This window comes from Aureobasidium namibiae, assembly GCF_000721765.1.
Source record: "Aureobasidium namibiae CBS 147.97 unplaced genomic scaffold scaffold_2, whole genome shotgun sequence".
NCBI classification, from domain to species: domain Eukaryota; kingdom Fungi; phylum Ascomycota; class Dothideomycetes; order Dothideales; family Saccotheciaceae; genus Aureobasidium; species Aureobasidium namibiae.
The window spans coordinates 837,733-859,672 of NW_013581207.1; the positions used below are offsets into that span (position 1 = coordinate 837,733).

Genomic DNA, 21,940 nt, shown 5'->3' on the forward strand with positions numbered 1-21,940 from the left:
ATGAGGAAGTGCGGTAGCAAGACCTGCTGTTTATCTCTCGAATGTGGTCATGAGAGTCAGCTTGCTCCTGCCTAACGTTACGGCAGCACAACCACCACGCGTCAATCGAGCGAGCATGCTTGACTTTTGAGTTGACCATCTCGTCATGTGTTCCACAGCTCCATGCCCGTTACATCGATGCCCAACCAGTTCTTTGATGCAATTGCCTAGACAGGTGATACCGAAGTATCCGGAGCGGGGTCTTGCTTTACGGTGGCTGACCTTTTGTGTTTTGTGATTACTATACCAAAACTCCAGTATACCTCGCGTGATAAGAGCGCTCTTTTCTAGTCTTCTAACAATCAGAATCTCTGCATCTGTTTGATATCCCTCACGTTTTCACTCTAGGAATCCAGCAACAATGGCGGCAGCAGTAATGAACTCCTCCATACCTCTAACCGCAACCGCACCACCATCATCAACCAACGACGTCCCTCCAACCGAAGTAGACCTGACCGCCCACCCAACAGCCCAGCACCTCGTATCGCGCTGCCGCGACTTCTTCTCCCAAGTCGAAGACCTGTACATCTCTCTTTCCCTCTGCCTCTCTCCCATCGCTGCAACACTCACGGCTTGTATAGTACACCAGGCCACCAACTAGAAGCCTACCTCAACAAAAACTACGGGCCAGGAAACCCAATCTATGAAGACCTATGCAATTCGACACGTCAAGGCCTCAAAGAAGGCTGGGTCGCTAACTTCGAACTCGATGGTGCAAAGTACAGGCGTTCCAAGATTTTGCTGCCGAGTGCTGAGAACAGGTTCTTTTCCATCACAACCGTGTATATGGAGAGTGAAGAAGAGGTATATCTTACATCTCTGTCCCTGCCAATGAGCCTAACTCTTCCTCTTTGAGGCGTTTTGCTAACACATAACAAAACAGTACTCGGGTCAATATCACTCTCATCCTTACGGAGAGATCAACTGTGTGGTGCAAATCGACAAGACTGCAGAACTCAAGGGTATGCAGGGTTGGCAAGGTGCAGGTTGGACATCGCCAGGACCGGGCACTCATCACTATCCAGAGGTGCGTGGAGGGGCTTTGATCGCGCTCTTCTTCTTGCCTGCGGGTAGAATCAGCTACAAAGCTAAGCCTGGTGATCCTCAACCTGCAAGTGTATGAGAGGATATAGGTTGGGATTATGGTTAAGCATCTAGTCTATTTTAAGCAGGCTTATATTGATATAAATCGAGATCTCAAGCACGTACGGCCACAGTCAGCTGAAAACTGGGCATCCCGTCCGCTCTGCCATACATAAGCAGTTGAACGGCAGATTAGTACTACGGTGGGTGACCACGTGGGAATCCCTGCTGCTGTACGTTTTGCGTCTCTTTTGCCTCAACTCGGTGCTAGGGCTGTCGTCATCTATGAATAGATAAGCAATGAAAGGGCGGAAGCTACAAAGCTATTGAGGTTGGCATAGCAGAGCCTTGACGCCTCAATTTTCGGCAGCATGCTCTCATGACAGGTATGGAACCACCTTCCTTCCTTCAGCTTGGACTACACAGTAGTTTCACATAAGTCGCATCAAGACAATGGACAACAAAGCTTTGTGTGAATTTTGATTTTTTTTCAGTTGTTTGAGGTATAATAATAACATGGCGTGGACCAAGACCAAGCAGGAGGCTTCTACAGTGCCGGATATCTAAGACAAGAAGTTCATAACAAGAGAAAACGAGAAACAGAGAGCCGAAAGCAAGCCTCAACCTCCCCAGATAGAGAGGGCCAGCCACCCATGATGTGCGTGGAGAATCAACAAAAGAAGAGGAAACCAGAGGGGTAGCAAGATTAAAAAAGACAAGTGCAAGAAGGGGAGAGCAGGATGAAGAACAGAAACCAATGTGCTACCTCCTCTGTCCTCGTTAGTCTTTGCCGATTTGTTAAGCAGGAAGCCCAGTCGTGAAAGATGAACGAGCAAATGACTGATAGAATGTGCTTATGGCGTAGCCATAACGCCTTCCATCTTCTCGGGTTCGGCGTCGTTCTCCTCGCCGCTGCTCGCAACAAGTGAATCATTTGCCGAGTCGCTCGCGCTTGTGGTGATGTCGGCAGCCTGCAGCTGCTTTCTCAAGGCGGCCATTTCCTCGTCTTTCTTCTGGAGCATCTCGAAAGCCAGGGTCCTCTCTTGTTGTAGTAGTTTGATGTAGTCAATGGCGCTTTCCACCGTGGCAGCTTTTGAGTTTGCGCTTCTACCCTCTGCGGTGTTACCCTTGCCATCCTTACTGTTGGCTTCTTCCTCTTCCTCAGCAATTTCCTCAGCTCTACCCTTGCCCTTTGTTTTGGGAAGTAGTGTTTGCATCTCTTTGATGGCTTCGTTGATCCTGTTGCGTCGACCTTGCTCGGCAATCTTGTGTGAGGTACGTTTCGATGTCAAGCCCATAGACAAAGACTCTGGATACGAAACGCCGGGGAGACGAGTTCCCTCGAGTAAATGTGTGTAGTTTGACTTTGAGGCGAGAAGGAGCGCTTGCTGAGTTTCGCTAAGACCTATATGTCTAGTCAGTAGTTGTATGGGTTCCAGAATGTTTTGCAGCCAAACGTACCTCCTTCGGGAAGCAACGGCTTGATGCTAGGACTGATTTTCGGACGGATAGCCGGACTGACGAGCACAGACGTTGTGCTGACACTGCCACGCTTTTTCGCAGGCTGCGATCGTTTTTGGTCAAGTTTTCTCCCTGCTGGACCTAAGGCAGGCGAATTGGTAGCACCTATTATAGGACTTGCTGCAGTGGAATTTGACGGGGCCAGCCTTGGTGTGCCCTTAATAGCTGGAGCCAAACGAGGAGTGGTTTCCCCTGATGTCGTTGTGACGATTCTGCTCAAAGCTGGACGGGCAGGCTCAGCGGCGGATGGAGGAAGAGCGAGGTCTTCGAGCATGTTTATCTGATCCTGCGATTGCACTTGGAACTGGCCAGAGCCAGGTTGAGGCCCGACAGAACGATTCACCGCATTTTGCTGCTGGCTCTTGCGGATAGACATCAACGAGGCAGGGGTAGCGGGACAAGGATCACTCGACCCCGGGTGAGAGTGAATTGTAGTTGAAGCAGGCGCGGAGTGGATCTGAGGCTGCAAGGCTGGAGAGTTGTAAATCGAGGCAGGCAGAGGGGGAGGACCCATGACTAGATCGGGCAAGGCCTCGGGCGATATGGATTCTGCACTCGCATCGTCGTGGTACGGCGGCATATACTCGATTGAAGGCGTACGCGAACCCTGAGCCCGGCTTTGGCTTTGGGCTTCGATCAGTATGTTGTTGACTTCGCGTGGGGGAATGATGGTCGAGAGGTGAGCCGAGCGACGTCTCTGGGCCTTGACAATGGGTGATTGTCGCACGCCGCAGGCGGTTGGACCTGCCGAATGCGGCATTGGAGGCTTCCTTCTGCTTCTGCGAGGAGCAACGTCTGTCGTGTCTTTCAACGAGTCGATGTCCATGTTGAGGTCGAGGGGCGAGGCAGCGGCCGAGTTGTCAGCGGTGGTCGGATTGGTGTACTGGCTATGGGCATAGCTGCGGTTCTGTTGTTGCTGTTGTTGGGCATGCAGAGCCGGGGACGTGAGGGGGCTGAAATATGCACCAGGGATGGTGTACTCGGGGATGGGCTGGAAGGCCGAGTGTCTCGGGGTGACAGCTGGTGAGACCAGAGGGGTGAAAGACATGTTGTCTTCCTTTGTCAAGCGGTGATGTTGGTCGTAGAAGGGGCCGGCTCCCGAGTCCATGTGCTGAGCCATGTAGTGGCGCGCATTGCCCTGCAACTCGTAACTGTTTGGCGTCGGCGGAACGATGTTTGGCGCACGATATATGTCCTGCGGGACTTGCTGCTGTGGCCATTGTTGATTCTGGGCGAAGGTTTGCACGTCCAATGCGGTAGGAAGTCCGAAGCTCTCGGTGCCAAAGTCGTGTAGTGGGCCAGTCGACGCCAGGCCTTGAGCGTCAGGCCCGTCGAGCGAGGGGAAGTCGGCGACATCAAGGTTGCCAATGTCGCCAATATCACCAATGTCGATGAAGCTGGCAAAGTCAATGTCTTGCATGTCTCGCAGGTCCATGTGATTTGGCTGCTGCCATGGCTGCGCCTGCTCGGTGTGATTCATTCCAGAGGTTGGATGGTGACGGGAAAGAACGAATGTCGGCGCGGTTGCCGCAGGTGGCTCGATGGTCCCCTACGAGTTTTTGCAAGGCGCGACTGGATATTGTAGTACGAGAGTGCTCGCTTGTTGTGACGCGAATGAAGCCTTGAGACCGAGTAGGGCGCCGAGTGCAAAAATATGGCTCTTGCTAAATGCGATGTCTTCCTGAGAAAGGTCCCCGTTGAGAGGACGTGTGGGTCAAAAGACGGCTGCGCTAAGTTGGTGGGGGCGGTGGTTGCTCGCGCGCGCGGATGCGGAATAAATCAAATCGAACCAAAAGGCATCCCATAAAGTCTTTTTCCACGCCCTGTTGGTAACTACGAGACGAACCCTTGATTCACCCTGGGCCATTTCATAAATCCTTATAGCCACGATGATATCTCTATTCTCTAACCTTTCTCCTACAATCATCCCAATGCACAACTGGCATTCAGCTCTTGCGGGTAACAATGTCCCCCAGGATAAATCTAACTCCACCGAACGAGGTATCCGAATGACGGGGACCCTGTTTGGAGAGACGTCCGTGCAGGAGTTCAAAGATCTCCGGCAAGCGAGTTTAGCCCGCTTTGTCTGGATCGACTCCATGAACAACTTTCATACCGAAATGACCCGTCAAGTTGCCACTACCTGTGTGCATCGAAGACCTCTATGCACTTTACAGCTCTGCCGTCTCATGCATCAGATGTGACCATATCCAAGCCTTCGGACCATGTGGCGCGGTACGGTCTTGCGCGCCTGACGACTTGCTGCAGCCATCGTAGATCTTCTAAAGTGCTGCTACTTTTCGACCTCGGTATGCAACCTGGTGCGGTGCCATGCGGCAAGCTACTCGAGTACCTGCTCGTTCTTACACCGTACCAGTTCCGTATCTCGAGGTGTAATTACAAGCATTTCGATTGATGGTCAAACCTCCAATCTGCGCATCGACATCATCTCGCCGAAAGCTTGGTGCGAATGTCACTGGAATGTCACCTTCGGCGACTCGTTCTAAACATGCGCGCACGGGCTGGAGCCGGTTAATGTTCAACAAAGACGCAGCCCCCTCGAGAGAACGCAACTGTGCTTAAGTTCAACGATCAATCCACCGAATCCCTCAGGGTCTCACTCTCGTAACCATCGAATACCTGGTCAAACATCTACCGATCCATCACCCTCGGACCGGTGCTGAATTGGAACCGAGGTAGTATGTTTTGGTATTACACATTCGGTAGGCAGTCATATTGATATACCTTGTGTCTATGCGCTCCACGGGGAGATTCCATGCGCCATTGTTCTGGTCGACCCACCTGCAAATTTGTTGGTGCTCTCAGTCCAGGATCCTTCGAACAATGCAAAGACTGTAAGTAACACCGCGCTTGCTTTTTCCTTGCCTTTTGTAACGCGGTCGAGGCTTGTCGAGATTGCTTTGTGGTTTGAGCATATCGACCTCGGCAGACAGACGGCTATACAATGGGACCGACTTTGTCTAGATTCTGCTAGTGTCATGGTCCCTAACGAGGTCAACGATCTGCCTTGTTCCGTTGACTCCAGGGAAGGGAGTAGCCTGGCTGCGTGGAAGGTCTGTTATCAACTATCCGGGAGACCATGCGAAACATCTTGCATGCATACGATATCGCCATCATCAGGGAACGACGACACAACAAATGCTTACATTTACGCCACGAGCCTTGATACCGGATCCGTTATCATTGAACACGCTCGATGCTTATCGTCGTCTATGATCCGAGAGAATTACCTGGGAATATTTAGAGAGTTGGAAGCACTACTTCGAGAGCGAATAATGTCACTCCCTTCCCTAGATGACGTGCCCCACCCCTATAGCTTTCATTCGGAAACATATATCCTCGTGTCGATCGTGAGTCAATCAAAATCAGGGCTTTTCAACCTTGACACACAGAGACTAGCTCGTCAGGATGATTTCGAGCGAGCATGAACAAGGAAACTGGTCGTGTGCTCACGAGCAAGATGTGGGTGGATACCGAGTAAAAGGACAACTTGGACATCAGGCAATCAGCGACCCGACAACCGACAATACTTGTAGGTCTTGCGTACAAAGTCATTTCTAGCCCGTCCAGTAGGCCATGACTCGATACGCCGTGTCTCGATAGTCACTTACGGCAAGTCATGTTCGACCCGACATCTTTCTTGTTGCAACTGGATTCTTTGTTCAACGATGTTATCTTCCACTGCCATCTGCCGCATTATCCCTGCACATGCATCTTGTCGACTCCGAGTACTGTCACAAGTGCTCTCCAGTCTAGTTTCGTTGGACACATCTTCAGCCGTCCGCTCAACTTCGTCGTCCACATTCCCTCCCAGCATCAACATGGGTGTAAGGTGTAGAGCTCCCATACTGCAAGATCGCGATCCGCCGCTATCAACAAACGCTGACCCCAAGACATGAGTTCTGTCGCTTGTACAAGCAATACTAACACGGAGGAGAATTGTTCTAGCAAGAGGAATGTACATCAGAGCCACCTGTCGAGCCTGTTGGATAATCGATACGTAGAAGATGGCTGGGCGCAGCACGACGACAGGGAACTGACCCGGGCGGTGATGGAAGGAGGGGCATGGTACGCATTTGCACTCGTCGCCTAAGCGTGTAAGATTTGGTACGGGTGACACTCCGAGTCTACGTTTTCGTTCAAGACCACGGCTTCTTCAGATCGAGCTCGATGGCGATGCGAAGAGGCAGGGAAGTTAAGCTTGTCAACAGACGGTCTAAACTCCGAGCCTAGAAGCTATGATAGAAGCCTGGGAGCATGCGTTTTGATCTCGGATCTCGCGTGGCATGGGACTGGCGCTGTAGATGCTGTCCTCTTTCCAAGAGATGTTGAAGCTGTCGAGAATACTTTAGGCTTTTGGAAGGAAAAGGAATTGAAGACCGAGATTGAAGACAATCCGTAAGAACATTATGCTACAAGTACCTCCCAGGAGCGCCACAGCCAGTCTACCGTGCTGCCGCATCTTACTCGGGATTTGGAAAAAAGTCAAGGAAAAAGGGAGATTAATTTGAAACAAGAACCGTCACTCTCCGCCGAAAACGCCAGTGCTGGTAACCCGGAACCCGGTATGAAGTCTCTTGCAAGAAAGGAAAAGGTGACATGGTGCTTTACATGATGATGCAGCATCCGCCGGATTGTTGAGGAGCGTAGGGGTCGTCGCGCTTGTCGATCTGGATAGATGAGTCAGAAATGGCAAGTGTTGGAGAATGGTTTGTGGATACTCACAGTGCCCCAGCGGCTGGGAACCATGAAGTCCTTGGGCTCCTTGTCGGTGAATGCGATCAAGCTGAGAGTTTTGCGTCAGTGTGTGAGAGCAATTGCTGAGAGAGCAGCGCAAACTCACTCCATGGAAGCCTCGGAAACAGGGATTCTTCTGCGGTTTAGATCCTCTTGCAGTCTCTGGTTGAGCTCATTGAGGCGGCGGAGCTTCAATTCAGCCATGCTCTGCTTCTTGCTTCTGCCGGTATCATTGTTACGGATCTCGTATGGCTGAGACATGGTGAAGGCGACGAGTGAGGATTGAAGCGACTAGCGGAGTGCTGAGGGACGCGATAGATATAGGTGTAGGTGGAGCGGCAGTGCGGCGCTCGAGAGTATAGGTGGAATTGTCGGGACTGTCATAAGCGGTCAGCTTGACGAAAATTGAACATGGCACGAGAGAGTCGCACGGTAGATGGACGAGGCGTGGGAGCCAATGGAGCGGGATTGCAGGGGGGAAGTCGACAAGGTCGCGCGCGTGTTGTTCTCGTGGGGCGGGAGACGAATGCAGACGAATCGGGTAACGAGCGACGCAGTGAAGAGAAGGGCCACTGGGAAAATCGACGTTACACGGCGGCGAGGATGCAGGAATGGGTCGTGTCGTCGAGGATGGGAGACGCTGGTCGTCCGGGCGCCGCTCCTCCTCAAATTGCTCTAATTGGCATCGCCAATCCGGCATAGCCCATGCCAAGCACTAGCGATTGAACGGTTTGGTCTATCTGTTGCACTGTCTTTACTGACCCGCCTGGCCATCACGTTGCTCGCAACGCGAGGGATGCAGAACACATGTCAAATCTGGCCACTGGGACACCTGTTTACAGCATATGCTTTCTGAGCCTGCTCATTATCCCTGCGTGCTTGACCAACACAGATGCGGACTTGAACCCCAGAAAGTCAGGGGCTTCGCTGGTGGAGCCGCTCGACCTCGTAAACTTCAAGACTGCCATGAGGACACCGCTTGTCAAGCCGTGCCAGAAGTCTCAGATGTTGTGTTTCCGGAAATCATCATACTTGATGGCAGAGACATGTAATAATCATCTGCAAGTTTCATGGACAAGAAATTGTAAAAGGTATTCCTTCAGGTCATTGCCATGTCAAGATTGTGCAGCCACAGAGCAGCGCCTCAGATCCCTTGTCATCTCGTGAAACTTTTTATCTAAGAGTCTGTAATGATGTAAAGAGGAGTAAGATGATCATGTTCAGTTCTTGAGCGGAGTGTGAATCCAAGAGGCAGTCGGAGTTGGCCTCTTGGCGCGTCGTTGTCGTGTAGCCAATCACAAGCGACCGCACGCATGCGACGCTTGGGAAAAATCGAACATCTTGACGGCATCTCTCGTTCAACGACAGGAAGGTCGCCATATCTCTCAAGATGCCTCCTCCACCCCATACTAAGCCTGAGAACGTGCTCAAGGCAAGTTTTGCTCGCATCGAGTTGTGTGCCAAAGCTAACGGTATTGCGCCAACAGAGAGCCCAGGAGCTCATCGCAGTCAACCAGAAGCAGTCGGCTCTGACCATCCTCCACGAACATGTCACCTCCAAGCGCACCCGCAATAGCACCATCGCCTCGCTCGAGCCTGTCGTCCTCCTGTTTGTCGAGCTCTGCGTTGAGTTGAGAAAGGGCAAGGCTGCCAAGGACGGTCTCTACAACTACAAGAACACCTCGCAGAACACAAATGTCGCCACTATCGAGGTACACTTGCCCAACTTGACTGCCCAGTCTGCGCCTCCACTGACACATGTATAGCTCGTCTTCAAGCGCTTCATCGAACTCGCCGAATCAAAGGTCACCGAGGCCCAGGCCAAGGCCGATGAGGTCTCTTCCGCCGCAGAAACATCTGACGACCTGGCCACTGTTGGTGATCTTGAGGCCAGTGAGACACCCGAGTCCATCCTCCTGTCGACCGTCTCCGGTGAGCAGGCACGCGACAGAACCGACCGCGCCATCGTCACTCCCTGGCTGAAGTTCCTGTGGGAGACCTACCGCACCGTTTTGGACATTTTCAAGAACAACGCCAGACTCGAGGTTATGTACCAGACCGTCACTCTTCAGGCCTTCCAGTTCTGTCTCCGCTACGCTCGCAAGACCGAATTCCGCAGACTGTGCGAGTTGCTCCGCAACCATCTCCAAAATGCCGCCAAGTACTCTTCTCAGATGCACGCCATCAACCTCAGCGACCCCGACACCCTTCAGCGCCATTTGGACACCCGCTTCCAGCAGTTGAACGTTGCCGTCGAGCTCGAGCTGTGGCAGGAGGCCTTCAAGTCCGTCGAGGACACTCACACTCTGCTCTCCTTGAGCAAGCGTCCTGCTAAGAACGTCATGATGGCCAACTACTTCGAGAAGCTTGCTCGTATTTTCCTTGTCAGCGAGAACTACCTCTTCCACGCCGCCGCCTGGAGCCGTTACTGCAACCTCTTGCGCCAGTCGGCTGCTATCATGTCCGCTGGTCAGGGCCAGAAGAAGGACAACCCTTCCAACATCGGAGATGCCGACCTCACCAAGGCTGCCTCGTTTGTCATTCTGTCCGCTCTTGCCATCCCCGTCATCAGCACTTCCCGCTCCCGCGGTGCCCTCGTTGATGTCGATGAGGCCAAGAAGAACAAGAACACCCGTCTTACTAACCTTCTCGGCATGTCAGCACCCCCTACCCGTGCCATTTTGTTCAAGGATGCTATCAACAAGGGTCTTCTCAAGCGTGCTTCTCCTGAGATCCGTGAACTTTACAACATTCTCGAGGTCGACTTCCACCCCCTGTCTATCTGCAAGAGAATCTCTCCTATCCTCACCAAGATTGCCGCCGACTCTGAAATGAAGAAGTACGTCCTGCCTCTCCAGCAGGTCATCCTTACTCGCCTCTTCCAGCAGCTTTCTCAGGTCTACGAGACCGTCGAGCTCAAGTTCGTTCTTAACCTTGCTCAGTTCCCCGAGGAGTTCCAGATGAGCCCCGCCGCTATTGAGAAGTTCATCATGAACGGTTGCAAGAAGGGTGACTTGGCCATCCGTATCGACCACGCTACTGGTGTCCTGACCTTCGACTCTGACGTATTCTCGTCTGCTCGTGCCCTTCACCCTGGTAGCGGTGCCGGATCCGCCGGCTCCGAGATCGTTCAGCGCCTGCAGAGCACTCCTGCTGAGATTGTCCGTTCTCAACTTACCCGTCTGTCGAAGGCTCTTTACATCACCTGCCAATATGTCGACCCTACCTTCAACGAGGACCGTCAGAAGGCCAAGGCTGCCGCTCTTAAGCGTGCTGAGGCTGGTGCTGACAAGGAGCACCTCGACACTATTGCTCGTTCAGAGGTTATCCAGAAGATGAAGGAGACCGCCGCCAACGCTTTGGCTGCCAAGGAGCGCGAGGAGGCACAGAAGAAGAGACAGCGCCAGCAAGAGTTGCAGGCCGCCGAAGTCCAGCGTCTGGCTGATGAACAGCGCGAGCGTGAGGCTCGTCGTATTAGACAGGAGCAGGAGAAGGTCCAGAGAGAAGAGATGGAACGCCAGCTTAAGGAGCTCAAGCAGGGTGTCAAGGGTGTCGATATCGACAGCTTCGACATCAATGACCTTGACACCGGCCGCATTCGCCAGATCAAGCTCCAGGCTCTCGAGAAGGAAAAGAACGAGATGAGCGAGAAGCTGAGATTCACTGCCAAGAGAATTGACCATCTCGAGCGTGCCTACAGAAAGGAGGAGCTCAAGCACTTGAGTGCCGACTACGACACCCAGCGCGAGCGTGATGTGGCTGCTTACGAGAAGACCAAGTCCGAGACTCTCAAGGATGCCGAGGAGAAGCACAAGGAGGCCGTTGCCCTCAAGCATCGTCTCAGTCGTCTGGTGCCCGCTTACGAGAAGTTCAAGCGTAACGTTACCGAGCAGCGTCACGCCGAGTTCGAGAAGCGCCGCAAGGTCGCAGAGCGCGAGCTCAACCAGAAGATGGAGCAGCGCCGTCGCGAAGTCAAGGAGCGCATGGCACGCGAGAAGCAAGAGGCCGAGGAGGCCGAAGCCCGTGCTCGCGAGGAAGAGGAGAGAGAGGCCAGAGAGGCCGAAGAGAAGGAGCGTGTCGATGCCGAGAAGCGCGAGAGAATGGAGAAGGAGAAGCAGGAGAGAATCAAGTCGAGAGAGTACGTTGTCGCCAATCTCACACGAAACAAACACAACAGCAACGCTAACAAATCACAACAGGGAAGCCGCCGCCGCTGCCGAAAAGCAACGCCAGCGCGAAGAGGAAGCCGAGCAACGCCGTGCCGAGCGCAAACAAGCACCCGCTGCCGCCGCTCCTTCTTCCCGCTGGGAGAGATCCGGCGCACCCACACCCGCCGCCGAGACCGTCAGCGCTTCAGCCGGTGGTCCTCCCCGTCTCGCCCTCGCCGGCAACAAGCCCACATGGCGTGAGCGCGAGGCCGCAAAGGCCGCCCAAGGTGGTGCCTCGCCCGCCCCCGAAGCCTCTCGCCCTGCCGCACCTCCCGCCGACGAGCGCGTCAAGACCTCTGAGGCTGCCCTCCCTCAACGTTCCGCCTACGTTCCCGTTCACATGCGCGGATCCGCCGGTGCAGCACCTTCCTCAGACTCTGCCCCTCCCGCTGCCGCCCCCCGCGAACGCTGGACCCCCAGAACTCCTCGCGGTGATGGCGAGACTCCTCCTCCCGCATCAGGTGGCAGATACGAGCCCCCATCGTCTCGTGGCGGTTCCTCTGCTGGCGGTGCCTACAGACGTGGTGGTTTCAGCGGTAGATCCTAGACGTGTATTTGACGATCGATCGATGGTGGATGTAGCAGTAGTGGGGAGTTGATGTTTGCAACGATCTTTCTTTGTTTTTGGAGCACAAAATACTGGGAATGAGATGATCGGTGAAGAAAGAGAGAGAGAGAGAGGTTTCTTACACATAGCCTTTGAGAGAAAAAGCTTGCATTCTTTTTTCTAACCCTTTCATGCCTATGATTCTTTCCCTGTCTCCTCTTTCTACCATTTCTTGTCTTTTACTCAATCATGATTGTTGCTGTATGTAGAATGGAGTGTGATCTCAAGTCGCAGATGCAAAATCTCATATAGACATGTTTCCTTCATTGGTATCGAGCAATGACTAACAAATAACAATCGCCAGCACTTCATTGCACGGCTTCCTTCCTTTTCGAACTTCAAAACTAGATCAACACCCAGTGCACCTTCTTTTCTCCACCATTCCATTAATTGTTCTATGCAGCCTGGTACTTGCGAAGCTGTTGCAATCATGTCAGTCACGACAATACTTAGATCATGGCACTGCTTGAGACTTACATCCATAGTGAGAGTTCTGCTGCTGTTCACAGTCTGATCCCTCATCACTCCAACAAGCGTCTCACTGTTCTGGAACAGTCCCGTCTGTCAAACATGTTAGCGAACCACTTCGAGATCGAACGCTCGATGAACCTTACCTTGAGAGAGATGACAACAAATTGCATGCCAGGACCAGCGTGCTCTTTGACGTAGTTGGCCAGGCGAGCGGTGTTGGCATTGTCAAGAGCAGCATCAACCTCGTCGAGTACGAAGAATGGTGATGGTGCATATGTGTGAATGGCGAACAACAGCGCCAAAGCTGCCATGGTCTTCTCACCACCAGAGAGATGCTCCATATCACGGAAACGCTTGAGTGGAGGCATAGCATGGTATTTGATACCACTGAGGTATGGCTCGTCAGTGTCTTCCAAATCGAGGTATGCTTGACCACCGAGAGGAAAACTGGCAGTGCGCGTGAGTTCCTTGTATACTTGGTCAATCTGGCCAGAGATATGGTCGTAAGCTTTTGTGAAGAGATCCGATCTCAAGTCTCTGATGTCGTCGAACTGGTCCTTGGCTTCTTTGGCTGCCTTGCGACTTGTTTCGAATTCATCATCAGTAGACTTGAGACGTGCTTCAACACCTTCCAAGCGTTCAATGGCTCTCATGTTTGGCTGCATCTTCTCGAGCTCGGCCTGTATATTCGCAATACTTTCTTGCAGATTTGATTCGCATTGCTCAGAGTCGTCTTCCTTCAAGTCATCGTCTAACTCTGAGAAGTCGACATCGATACCGTAATCGTTGACTCCTGGCACGCGTTGGGATGCTTCTTCCTCGTCCACGTCCATAGCGTCTTCTTCCTCGGCCATGCCGCCGTCTAGTGGGAGAGAGTCTAGCTTCCTGCTCTGTGCAGTCAGGGGAACATCAATTTCCTCAATCCTGCATCTGCGTAGCAGGGAGTAACGATCTGAGTTGGACCGTTGTACTGCTTCTTGAAGAGCTGTGATTTCCTTGTTCGTGTTTTCCATTGATTTGGAGCGCTTCGCGACTTCACGTCTGTGTTCGGCTACCTTATCAGACTTCTGATCGTACTTCGTTCTGCGTGTGATGAGCTGCTCATTCATCTGCTCAACCTCGGCGTTCAGCTCATCTAGCTCGTTGTTGAGGTTGTCGCGCTCAGATTCGAGGGTTGCGATGTTGGCTTGGGCTTCCTTTACATCGCTCTGCAACTTGGCAATGCGGTCTTTGGTCGTCTGAAGACGCTGAGTCTCGAAGGCAAGCTGGTTCTCCAGTCTGCTGCGTTGTGTGGTGAACTCGAGTTTCTTCTGCGCGGCTTCCTGCTGGGCACTACCCTGCTGAGCTTCGTATGCGCGAATGTCGCTGTATCCCAGGCGTTGGCAGAATGCAGCAAACACTTCGTCCTCGACAGTCGCTACTGATGATGAGTACGACTCGAGCTGGCTGCGCAGAGTAGTGACGCCATGAGCTTGCTCCTCATACTTGGGTCTCGTCTCCTCTAGCTGACGTCTTGCAAAGTTTAGCTCACGGCGCTTGCTCTCAATGTTTGACTCGAGCGCCTTGAGCTCTTCATCAGCGAATGCACGGCGCGACTCGAGACCTGCGAGTTCACCCTGGAGGGACTCTTCTTCTGCTTGTCGGCGATGGCCCTTTGGTAGAGCACTCAGATCGGCGAGGAGCTTGTCCTTCAGACGGCGCAAGTTCTCGACTTCCGAATCCTCCCACTTTCGTGCATTTCGTTGGTCGTTTGAGCCATGTCCACCAGTCATTAGACCACCCTTGTGGATAATGGTACCATCAAGTGTGACTGCTTTGGCCTCGACGTGTCGATCGTAGCAGAGATGTCTAGCAATCTGTAGATCGTCGCATACGATACTGTTTCCACAAGCAAAAGAAATGGCGCGCTCAACAGCATTTTCGTAGTCGATTGTGTCGATGGCGAGACGCATGCCCCTATGCATGCCCTTCAGATTGGCGTCCGGTGCCTTGTGCATAATGGTGTCAAGCGGGATGAATGTAGCCTGACCAGCACGTTGATCACGGAGGTACTGGATGCACTCCTTTGCCACCTTTTCGGTGTCGACCACAATTGAATCATTGTGGCGACCAAGAACAGTGCTCACAGCAACGTTGTATTTCTTCTGCTTTGGCTTGCAGAGCGACCATAGCTGGCCTCGGACACCGGGGAAGATTCTCTTCATGGCAGCAACAGTCTCGCGAGCTCGTGTTTCCTTCTCAGATTCTCTTTGGGACACGGATGCATCGTTGAGTTTACGCAGCACTTCTTGAAGCTTCTCCTCGATCTCGGTATGTTTTTGAGCAGACTTTAATCTCTCTGATGTGAGGGTATTGAATTCCTTCTTCTTGCCGTCCGCTTCGTTGTTAATGGAACGAATGGTCGAGTTCAGTTCATCACGCCTTGATCGTAGAGAAGATACTTCACTGTCGAGCTTGGAGATGTGATTTTCGGTAGAGTCGACCTTACTCTTCAAACTCTCAACAGTCTCTTCGTCCGTCTTCAATTGGCGAGTGATGTTGTCCACCTTGATCTGGTCGGCTGCGGTTCTCTTGTTGACGTCTCCTCTCAGACGGTTGTACTCCTGGAGATCGGCTTCGCTGAGTTCGCGTCCTGCTTGTTGTTGTGCAGCCGACCATTCCTGTTCCCATCTACTTTGAGCTTTCTGGACCACATCGAGATCCTTTTTCAGCTGGTCGGCATTGCGAGACTGTGCGTCGCGCTCTTTCGAGATCTCGGTGATGCGCTTGCGTGATGCCTCAAGCTTCTTGTTGGAAAGGGAGATTTTCTCGTTGATGGGCAAGAGATCATTCTCCTTATCTTCGACGGCCTTCTCTTTGTTCTTGATATTGCGTTCAAGCTTGTGAACCTCACGACCAGCTCTAGCCTGCTCCTGTTGTGCTTCGGCAAGTCTGGCCTCAAAAGCCTCCACGTTCCTACGGTCTTCCTTCAACTCGTCCTGGTGTTTTTGGATTTCGGCACCAGATGATTCGACCATTTGTTGGAAGTGAAACAGCTTCCAGAGAACATGAGTGACAACAGCCTGATCCTTCTCGTCGACTTTGCGGTTGTAGCTATCGACTTCGCGCTTTTGTTCCTGGTACTGCTTGATTTCGGAGTTGATGCCTCTGCGTTGGTTCAACCTGAAAGCTTGGTCTTCGGCAGCTTTCTCAGCCTCGATCTTCAGACGGTCGTAGTCGGCCTTGTACTCAAGACTGCCGCTGATTTGCTCAATCAATCTAGTGAGATCCTTGGAACTTTGAGAAGCGATAGCCTCGACATCACCTTGGAAGACAAGGAAGTTGCGAGCCTTGATCAGGATGTTCTCGGCCTCGAGAGCTTCATTGTACTGTTTTGCGGACACGGATCTGTTGTTGATCCGGTATTCAGATTGGCCAGTAGAAGTGATGGAGCGTTTCCAGGCTTGTTCGTCTCCGGCGTCGTCTTCGTAAACAGCCATGACCCAAGCATTTGTGGGATCTGCGCGCTGAGTGCTTGTTTGTGTATCTTGATCCTCCTCTTGCGCGCCAGATTCAGCCTCGGGATCCTGAGCCTCGCCCTCGGGGACCTCGGTGGCAGTTCCGTCGGCATTGATTCGGGAGGTCTTTAGGACACGGCCACGGTAGACCAGGTCACGTAGATGGGTTGAACGGAGGTGAGAAGATTTGATTCCGAGCACGAAGGAGATGGCATCCATGGAATTCGATTTGCCTGATCCATTAGGGCCAATGATAGAGGTGAAGTAGGAATCGCCAAAGAGGAGAACATGGTGACCCTTGTAGGATTTGAAGTCTGCGCGATGGTCAGCAAGGCTATAACCAGTGTGACGATAGATATGATAGAGATCGCACTGAACAGTTCGAGCCGTATTAGCTTGCCCATGGTGACGGCTTAGGGTGGTGTGCTGCTATGGAAGCAGATGGGTGGAAGGGCTGATCAAGTCGGACGACGCGTTGATACGGAAGGCGCGTCACGCGCGAGACTGCTTGGCGCACGCCTGGCGGAGCGGAACTGATCAGCGGGCGGTGTACACGGACCAATGACATCGTGCCTCTGGTCAACATGGTCCAAAAAGTAGTCTTGTATTCCCGGTCGCTCCTGACTTGCATTCCACCTGCAACTAAACACACACGTGAGAAAGAGAGAGAGAGAGAGCCATGACAGCTTAGACTTCCAGCTACACCTTTGTTTTTGGTTTCTGATAATCTCTCTATCACTCTCCAAGCCTCATCTTCTCTTTCTGTCTCTTCTCCTTATTCGTTCACCGCCATGTCACAGCCCGCGGATTCACTCAAGCCCAAACCAGAGGCCCCTGGTGTTGGCAGCTCTTCTGGTGGAGCTTCTGCACCTGATGCCGACTACCTTTCAGCTGCCGATGCCCAACAATATGCAGACATGACATCTCAGCCTACGTCGCCAGGTTATCCCTACAGCGTCCTGTCAAGAACCACGTCCAATGGAAGCTACAGCGAGATGGACGACGAAGGCTTCCCCCCTCTCGACCGCCTTACCATGTTCGACATCATCGAGAATCTTGCCTTGCCTCAAAGACTGGAGCGCTTCCAGAATTCCATCACTGCTCAAACAGACAAGGTCCGTCGACAACAGCAAAAGATCCGGATGTCTAGTATCACAGCCAAGGACAAGATGGTCGAAGAGTGGAGGCGTCGAGTCCCTACTCCTGATGAGCAGCTGGATAAGTACAAGAGACGTATGAGAGATAACGTCGACCGTCTGGGCAAGAGGTGGAACGATGCAAAGGCTGTCACGCTGCGTGAGAAGATCTCGTTCATCACTGGTGTTCTCAACATCTTCATCTCTGGCTATCTCATCGGTGCCTATCCTGAGTACTTCCACATCTGGTACACCGCTCAACTGGCCTTCTTTATGCCTATCCGCTACTACAAGTACCACAAGATTGGCTACCACTACTTCCTCGCCGACTTGTGCTACTTTGTCAACCTGCTCATGCTTCTGACCATGTGGTTCTTCCCCGGTAGCAAAAGGTTGTTTATCAGCACCTACTGTCTAGCTATGGGTAACAATGCTATTGCCATTGCTATGTGGCGCAACTCGCTAGTCTTCCACTCCTTGGATAAGGTCACTAGGTCAGTACTCTCCAACCACAACTCGCCTGTTATCTTACTGACATCTACAGTCTATTTATTCACATCATGCCATGCGCGACCCTACATTGTCTGGTCCATCTGATTCCGCAGGAACTGCAAAAGGAGAAATTCCCCGCCATCTACAGCATCAGACACTCGTCTCCAACCTCCCCAGAACACTACACTCTGTGGGGCATGATCGTTTGGGCCACTGTTCCTTACGCTTGCTGGCAGCTGAGCTACCACTTCATGATCACTGTCAGGAGAAGAGAGAAGATTGCTGCTGGTAAGTCACCGTACTGATTACAGGACGAGCATTACTAACATGTTTATAGGACGCCCAACCTCTTTCACCTGGCTTCGCAAGTCTTACGCAAAGAATTTCCTCGGCAAGCTCGTGCTTTCGCTGCCTGAGGTTCTGCAAGGGCCTGCATTCATGCTCATCCAGTATTTTTATGCCCTTATCACCATGGTACCCTGCCCCTTGTGGTTTTGGTACCGCTGGGCCAGTGCCTCTTTCCTCATGGTCGTCTTCACCTGGGCCACCTACAACGGTGCTACCTTCTACATTGATGTGTTCGGTCGCCGCATGGAGAAAGAGTTTGAAGCTCTCAAGAAGGAAGTTGCAAAGTGGCAGAATACGCCTGAAGGCAAGCCTATTCTGGAAGAGAGCGATCCCGCTTTGAAGTCGGTGAAAGATCTCTCTCTGGATTCGCAAAAGTCTGCCCCGCACCACTCGGAGAATGTCGAAGGCATCGATCCTAAGCAGGGCTCAACCTCGAGAGAAGAAGCTACCACCACCGAAGGCGTTCGACAGAGATGATCAATGACTAGACTTGACTTTTAGATTGTGGAAACAGTACCCAAAGGCGTTTTGTAGAGCTGGATACCCCTTCCCTTGTTGGCCTTCTGATCCGATGGATTCGTCACTAAAGTAGACTTTCAGAATTGAATTTACCATTTCGCAACTTTGCTATCCCACCGAGGCAGAATTGGGATTTGCTTCAGGGAGTTGAGAGGATGAGAATAAGAGGACCGCTATAAACACTTTCCATGCCATCTCCATCCGAGTAAGAGCTTTTCTTGAGGAAATAACTTGGAAGCCTTCCCCAAATGAGTCCATTTTTCCCCTGTTCCCATGCGCCATCATCCTCCCCTTTGATTGAGCGTGTTCTGCCACGACGTTATCTACCAGTCGTCTTTCGTTTCATTGTTCGTCCGCGATGTTCCTCGTCATGGGCACTCTAGGCCTGTTCTTCTGCGAGGTTTGAGAATCGGTTCTTTCCGTTCGTCTCGTGGTGTGAGCGTCTGGAGCCTGCCTAAGACTCGCCAGCAAAGCTTGCACCGCGGCCTCGAGGCACATATCCGCCTCGGGGAGCGAAGCCACCGCGCTGGCCACCACGCCCGAAACCTCTGCCGCGGCCGCGACCACGGAAGCCACCACGGAATCCATTGTCCACGTTGGCTTGGCCGAAGGTCTCAAAGTTCTTCTTGCGTTCCTCAGTTCTGAACTCCATGCCTCCCATGCGTCTTCCGTCTTCTTGAGCGGCCTGTCTGTCCTTGAGCTCGGATGAGATGTTGTCGAAGAACGAGCTTGACTTGTTGTAAGTGGCGCCAGGGATGACTACCTCGCGGTCGGCTTGAGGGGCTTCCTGGCCGTTGATTAAATCGTCCTGGAAGTGGTCGGGCTCGTCGGCGGTGGGTGTACCTAGAGGGGAGCCAGTCGCGATAGCCTCCTTTACCAGATCCTGCTTGTTGAATTTGGCGTTGCTAGTCTCGAAGTCGAAATCTGTTGTGGGAACCTCGACTGGTTTGGCAAGATCGCGATTGCTAGGGCGTCTTCCACCACGGCCTCCACGGTTACCAGGAACGAACCCACCAGGCCCAGGCTGGCGAGGATGTCTAGGTCCGTCGTTCGTGCGCATGTCGCCGACACGCTTTGTCAAGTTGTCAACGCTGGTGTCAGCAGGAGCATTAGCTGAGATGGGAAGCTTGGCCATAGCGGCAGCCACAGCGGCGGCGGCGGTTTGCGTAGCACTCTGTTGCTGTTGGGCCAAGTTGTTGGGTGCGTTGCCAGGCTTTGCGCTGAGAGGAACAAGCGGGACGGCAACACGGGTGTTCTTAGGACCAGTAGGAGGCTTCTGCTGCGACTGAGCAGGAGCAGTAGCCGCGGCAACATCGGGCTTCGAGTCTACAGGCGGGGGAGGAGCGGCAGCCTCGAAAGAGGGAGTCTGTTCTGCTGAAGGTGCAGGCTTTTGGTCGGGGATTTGAGGAGGGAAGGCGGCCGCGTCCTTAGCGGACTCGGGCTGCTTCTTCGGAGGAGCAGGAGTCTGCGCGTCAGGAGATCTCTGCTGCTGAGATTGGGGCTGTTGCTGCTGGTTTTGTTGTTGCTGTTGGCCAGGAGGACCGATGGGCTGAGGAGGGAAGTGTCCGGGTGGGCCCTGAGGGAAGCCCTGTCCTGGAGGAGGGTACCAACCTGGTGGGGGAGGACCGTAAAACTGAGGAGGAGCATTGGGGAAGCCGTGAGGACCTGCGGGAGGACCGAAGCGCGAGTTGCCCTGGGGAGGAGGAGGGTAGCCGTATGGAGGGAAAGGTGGGGGTTGTTGAGGGCCTTGAGGACCTTGGGGACCGCGCCACTGCTGCTGCTGTTGCTGCTGGTTGGGCTGAGAGAAAGCGCCCTGGGGACCAGATGGTGGTGCTTGAGGAGCGCCGGGTGCGCCATGAGGTCTTGCGGCCTGATCGAAGGAACGTTAGCATCGAGTCTAGTAGTAGCAGGTAGAAGATGTGCAGTGTTGTATGGCTCAGAAGGAAGGCAACGGAAAGTGTCCACATGGTTTTGCGCTCTCGGAAAATGACAATGGTTTACATCCGGAATTTTTCATCACAGCGATTGAGTAGTTCTTGGGTATGTGGGAGGAGCAACTTACACCGAGGATGGCGGGGTCATTGGGGACCTGAGGAGGCTGAGGCTTGTTCTCCTTGGGAGGCTCGACAATGGTCAAGTCCTTGACATCGCTTCCACGGAAGACAATGTAGTCGTAGATCTGGTCATTGGGCGGGATCTCGTCGTCTGGGTTGCCGCGACGGCCTTCAGTTCCGAATGACTTGACATTTTCCAAGGCGACTGTCGAGTTCTCCGAGTTGATCTCGTGTAGTGTACCGACGTATCTGCGCAGTCGAGAGTCAGCTGGTTGCCCTGGATGAACAGACGCTAGTCACTGACTTGATGTCGCTCTTGGAGATGAGAGAGATGCGCGATCTGTCCTCAGTGTTAGCTAGCTTGCTACACGACGGGACGCGATTGGGCGTGCGCACCCGATGAATTCGGACATTGCGGCGTATGAATGACAGCTCGAGCTGTATAGCCAAGCAGGCAGAAGAAATATGCAGGTAGAAAGGAGAGTTGGACGCTTGAGACAGGAGTGCCTTGACTAACAGCAGCAGCAAGCAACCCACTCACCACCATCGCATTGCTCGACGCACGGACCTCCCGCATCGTGTCCGTCGTCACTTTCACTCACCCTGTCCTTCTATCACATGCACAAAACAACACAACATGGCAGAATTACAGTCGTCGAGTGACGGTACCGCTGTGTTCCAGCAGTTGGACAACTACGATTGGGATCACGACAATGAATTTCAAACTGCTCTTGCCTCCATCCTAAGGTCTGCAACCACGCCCGAGCAGACCGCACATTTGACCATACGAGCTCGATGCTACTATTACACAAGGTGACACATTTCAACCTCTACTTCAGCCCTTGAACTTGCTCTTATATCCTGTGCCAGGAAGTTCAAGACACCTGTCAACTTCGAGGCCTATCAAACCTGGATCCAGTCTCAACGTCATGCTGCCTCTAAACCTCAATCTGCAACCCCAGCTGATTCGGCTCACCCTCCCTCTATAGGAGATGCTCCTCCACCAGTCTCTTTTGCTGAAATATGTGCACTCATTGCAGAGGGTAAGCCGATACCTGGTATAAAGGACATTCCTGATACCATTCTGGAAGGTCAAGGAACAGAGGCACAAGCCCCTCGCCGCAAGAAGCCATGGGAAAAGGATGCCACGGCGGCCCCGACTCCAAGCTGGGCAGCACGAAGCTAAGCAAATACTAAGTCTATAATG

General features: G+C 52.9%; 9 protein-coding genes across 9 annotated transcripts; 5 read left to right on the forward strand and 4 right to left on the reverse strand.

The window, feature by feature from the left end:
- Nucleotides 1-400: 400 nt before the first annotated feature.
- M436DRAFT_60497 (uncharacterized protein) lies at nt 401-1,162 on the forward strand (the record flags this gene model as incomplete). Its single annotated transcript, XM_013575567.1, has 3 exons — nt 401-561; nt 621-843; nt 923-1,162. The coding sequence occupies 3 exons, from the start codon at nt 401-403 to the stop codon at nt 1,160-1,162; spliced, it is 624 nt and encodes a 207-aa protein (XP_013431021.1).
- Nucleotides 1,163-1,976: 814 nt separating this feature from the next.
- Nucleotides 1,977-4,063, reverse strand: M436DRAFT_39145 (uncharacterized protein; the record flags this gene model as incomplete). Its single annotated transcript, XM_013575493.1, has 2 exons — nt 1,977-2,520; nt 2,580-4,063. The coding sequence occupies 2 exons, from the start codon at nt 4,061-4,063 to the stop codon at nt 1,977-1,979; spliced, it is 2,028 nt and encodes a 675-aa protein (XP_013430947.1).
- A 469-nt stretch (nt 4,064-4,532) lies between these two features.
- Nucleotides 4,533-5,059, forward strand: M436DRAFT_60499 (uncharacterized protein; the record flags this gene model as incomplete). Its single annotated transcript, XM_013575568.1, has 2 exons — nt 4,533-4,788; nt 4,821-5,059. The coding sequence occupies 2 exons, from the start codon at nt 4,533-4,535 to the stop codon at nt 5,057-5,059; spliced, it is 495 nt and encodes a 164-aa protein (XP_013431022.1).
- Nucleotides 5,060-7,271: 2,212 nt separating this feature from the next.
- M436DRAFT_78426 (uncharacterized protein) lies at nt 7,272-7,662 on the reverse strand (the record flags this gene model as incomplete). Its single annotated transcript, XM_013575892.1, has 3 exons — nt 7,272-7,334; nt 7,390-7,450; nt 7,508-7,662. The coding sequence occupies 3 exons, from the start codon at nt 7,660-7,662 to the stop codon at nt 7,272-7,274; spliced, it is 279 nt and encodes a 92-aa protein (XP_013431346.1).
- Nucleotides 7,663-8,791: 1,129 nt separating this feature from the next.
- Nucleotides 8,792-12,156, forward strand: M436DRAFT_69632 (uncharacterized protein; the record flags this gene model as incomplete). Its single annotated transcript, XM_013575718.1, has 4 exons — nt 8,792-8,833; nt 8,889-9,113; nt 9,168-11,539; nt 11,601-12,156. The coding sequence occupies 4 exons, from the start codon at nt 8,792-8,794 to the stop codon at nt 12,154-12,156; spliced, it is 3,195 nt and encodes a 1,064-aa protein (XP_013431172.1).
- Nucleotides 12,157-12,611: 455 nt separating this feature from the next.
- Nucleotides 12,612-16,588, reverse strand: M436DRAFT_69633 (RecF/RecN/SMC protein; the record flags this gene model as incomplete). Its single annotated transcript, XM_013575719.1, has 4 exons — nt 12,612-12,635; nt 12,694-12,777; nt 12,831-16,498; nt 16,558-16,588. 4 exons carry the CDS (start codon nt 16,586-16,588, stop codon nt 12,612-12,614), a joined length of 3,807 nt encoding a protein of 1,268 aa, XP_013431173.1.
- Nucleotides 16,589-16,975: 387 nt separating this feature from the next.
- On the forward strand, nt 16,976-18,637 carry M436DRAFT_78429 (uncharacterized protein; the record flags this gene model as incomplete). The annotated part of the gene is made up of 3 exons (XM_013575893.1): nt 16,976-17,814; nt 17,865-18,100; nt 18,150-18,637. The coding sequence occupies 3 exons, from the start codon at nt 16,976-16,978 to the stop codon at nt 18,635-18,637; spliced, it is 1,563 nt and encodes a 520-aa protein (XP_013431347.1).
- A 496-nt stretch (nt 18,638-19,133) lies between these two features.
- On the reverse strand, nt 19,134-21,146 carry M436DRAFT_69635 (uncharacterized protein; the record flags this gene model as incomplete). Its single annotated transcript, XM_013575720.1, has 4 exons — nt 19,134-20,549; nt 20,742-20,982; nt 21,038-21,073; nt 21,130-21,146. 4 exons carry the CDS (start codon nt 21,144-21,146, stop codon nt 19,134-19,136), a joined length of 1,710 nt encoding a protein of 569 aa, XP_013431174.1.
- A 224-nt stretch (nt 21,147-21,370) lies between these two features.
- Nucleotides 21,371-21,919, forward strand: M436DRAFT_39002 (uncharacterized protein; the record flags this gene model as incomplete). The annotated part of the gene is made up of 2 exons (XM_013575459.1): nt 21,371-21,546; nt 21,604-21,919. The coding sequence occupies 2 exons, from the start codon at nt 21,371-21,373 to the stop codon at nt 21,917-21,919; spliced, it is 492 nt and encodes a 163-aa protein (XP_013430913.1).
- Nucleotides 21,920-21,940: the final 21 nt, after the last annotated feature.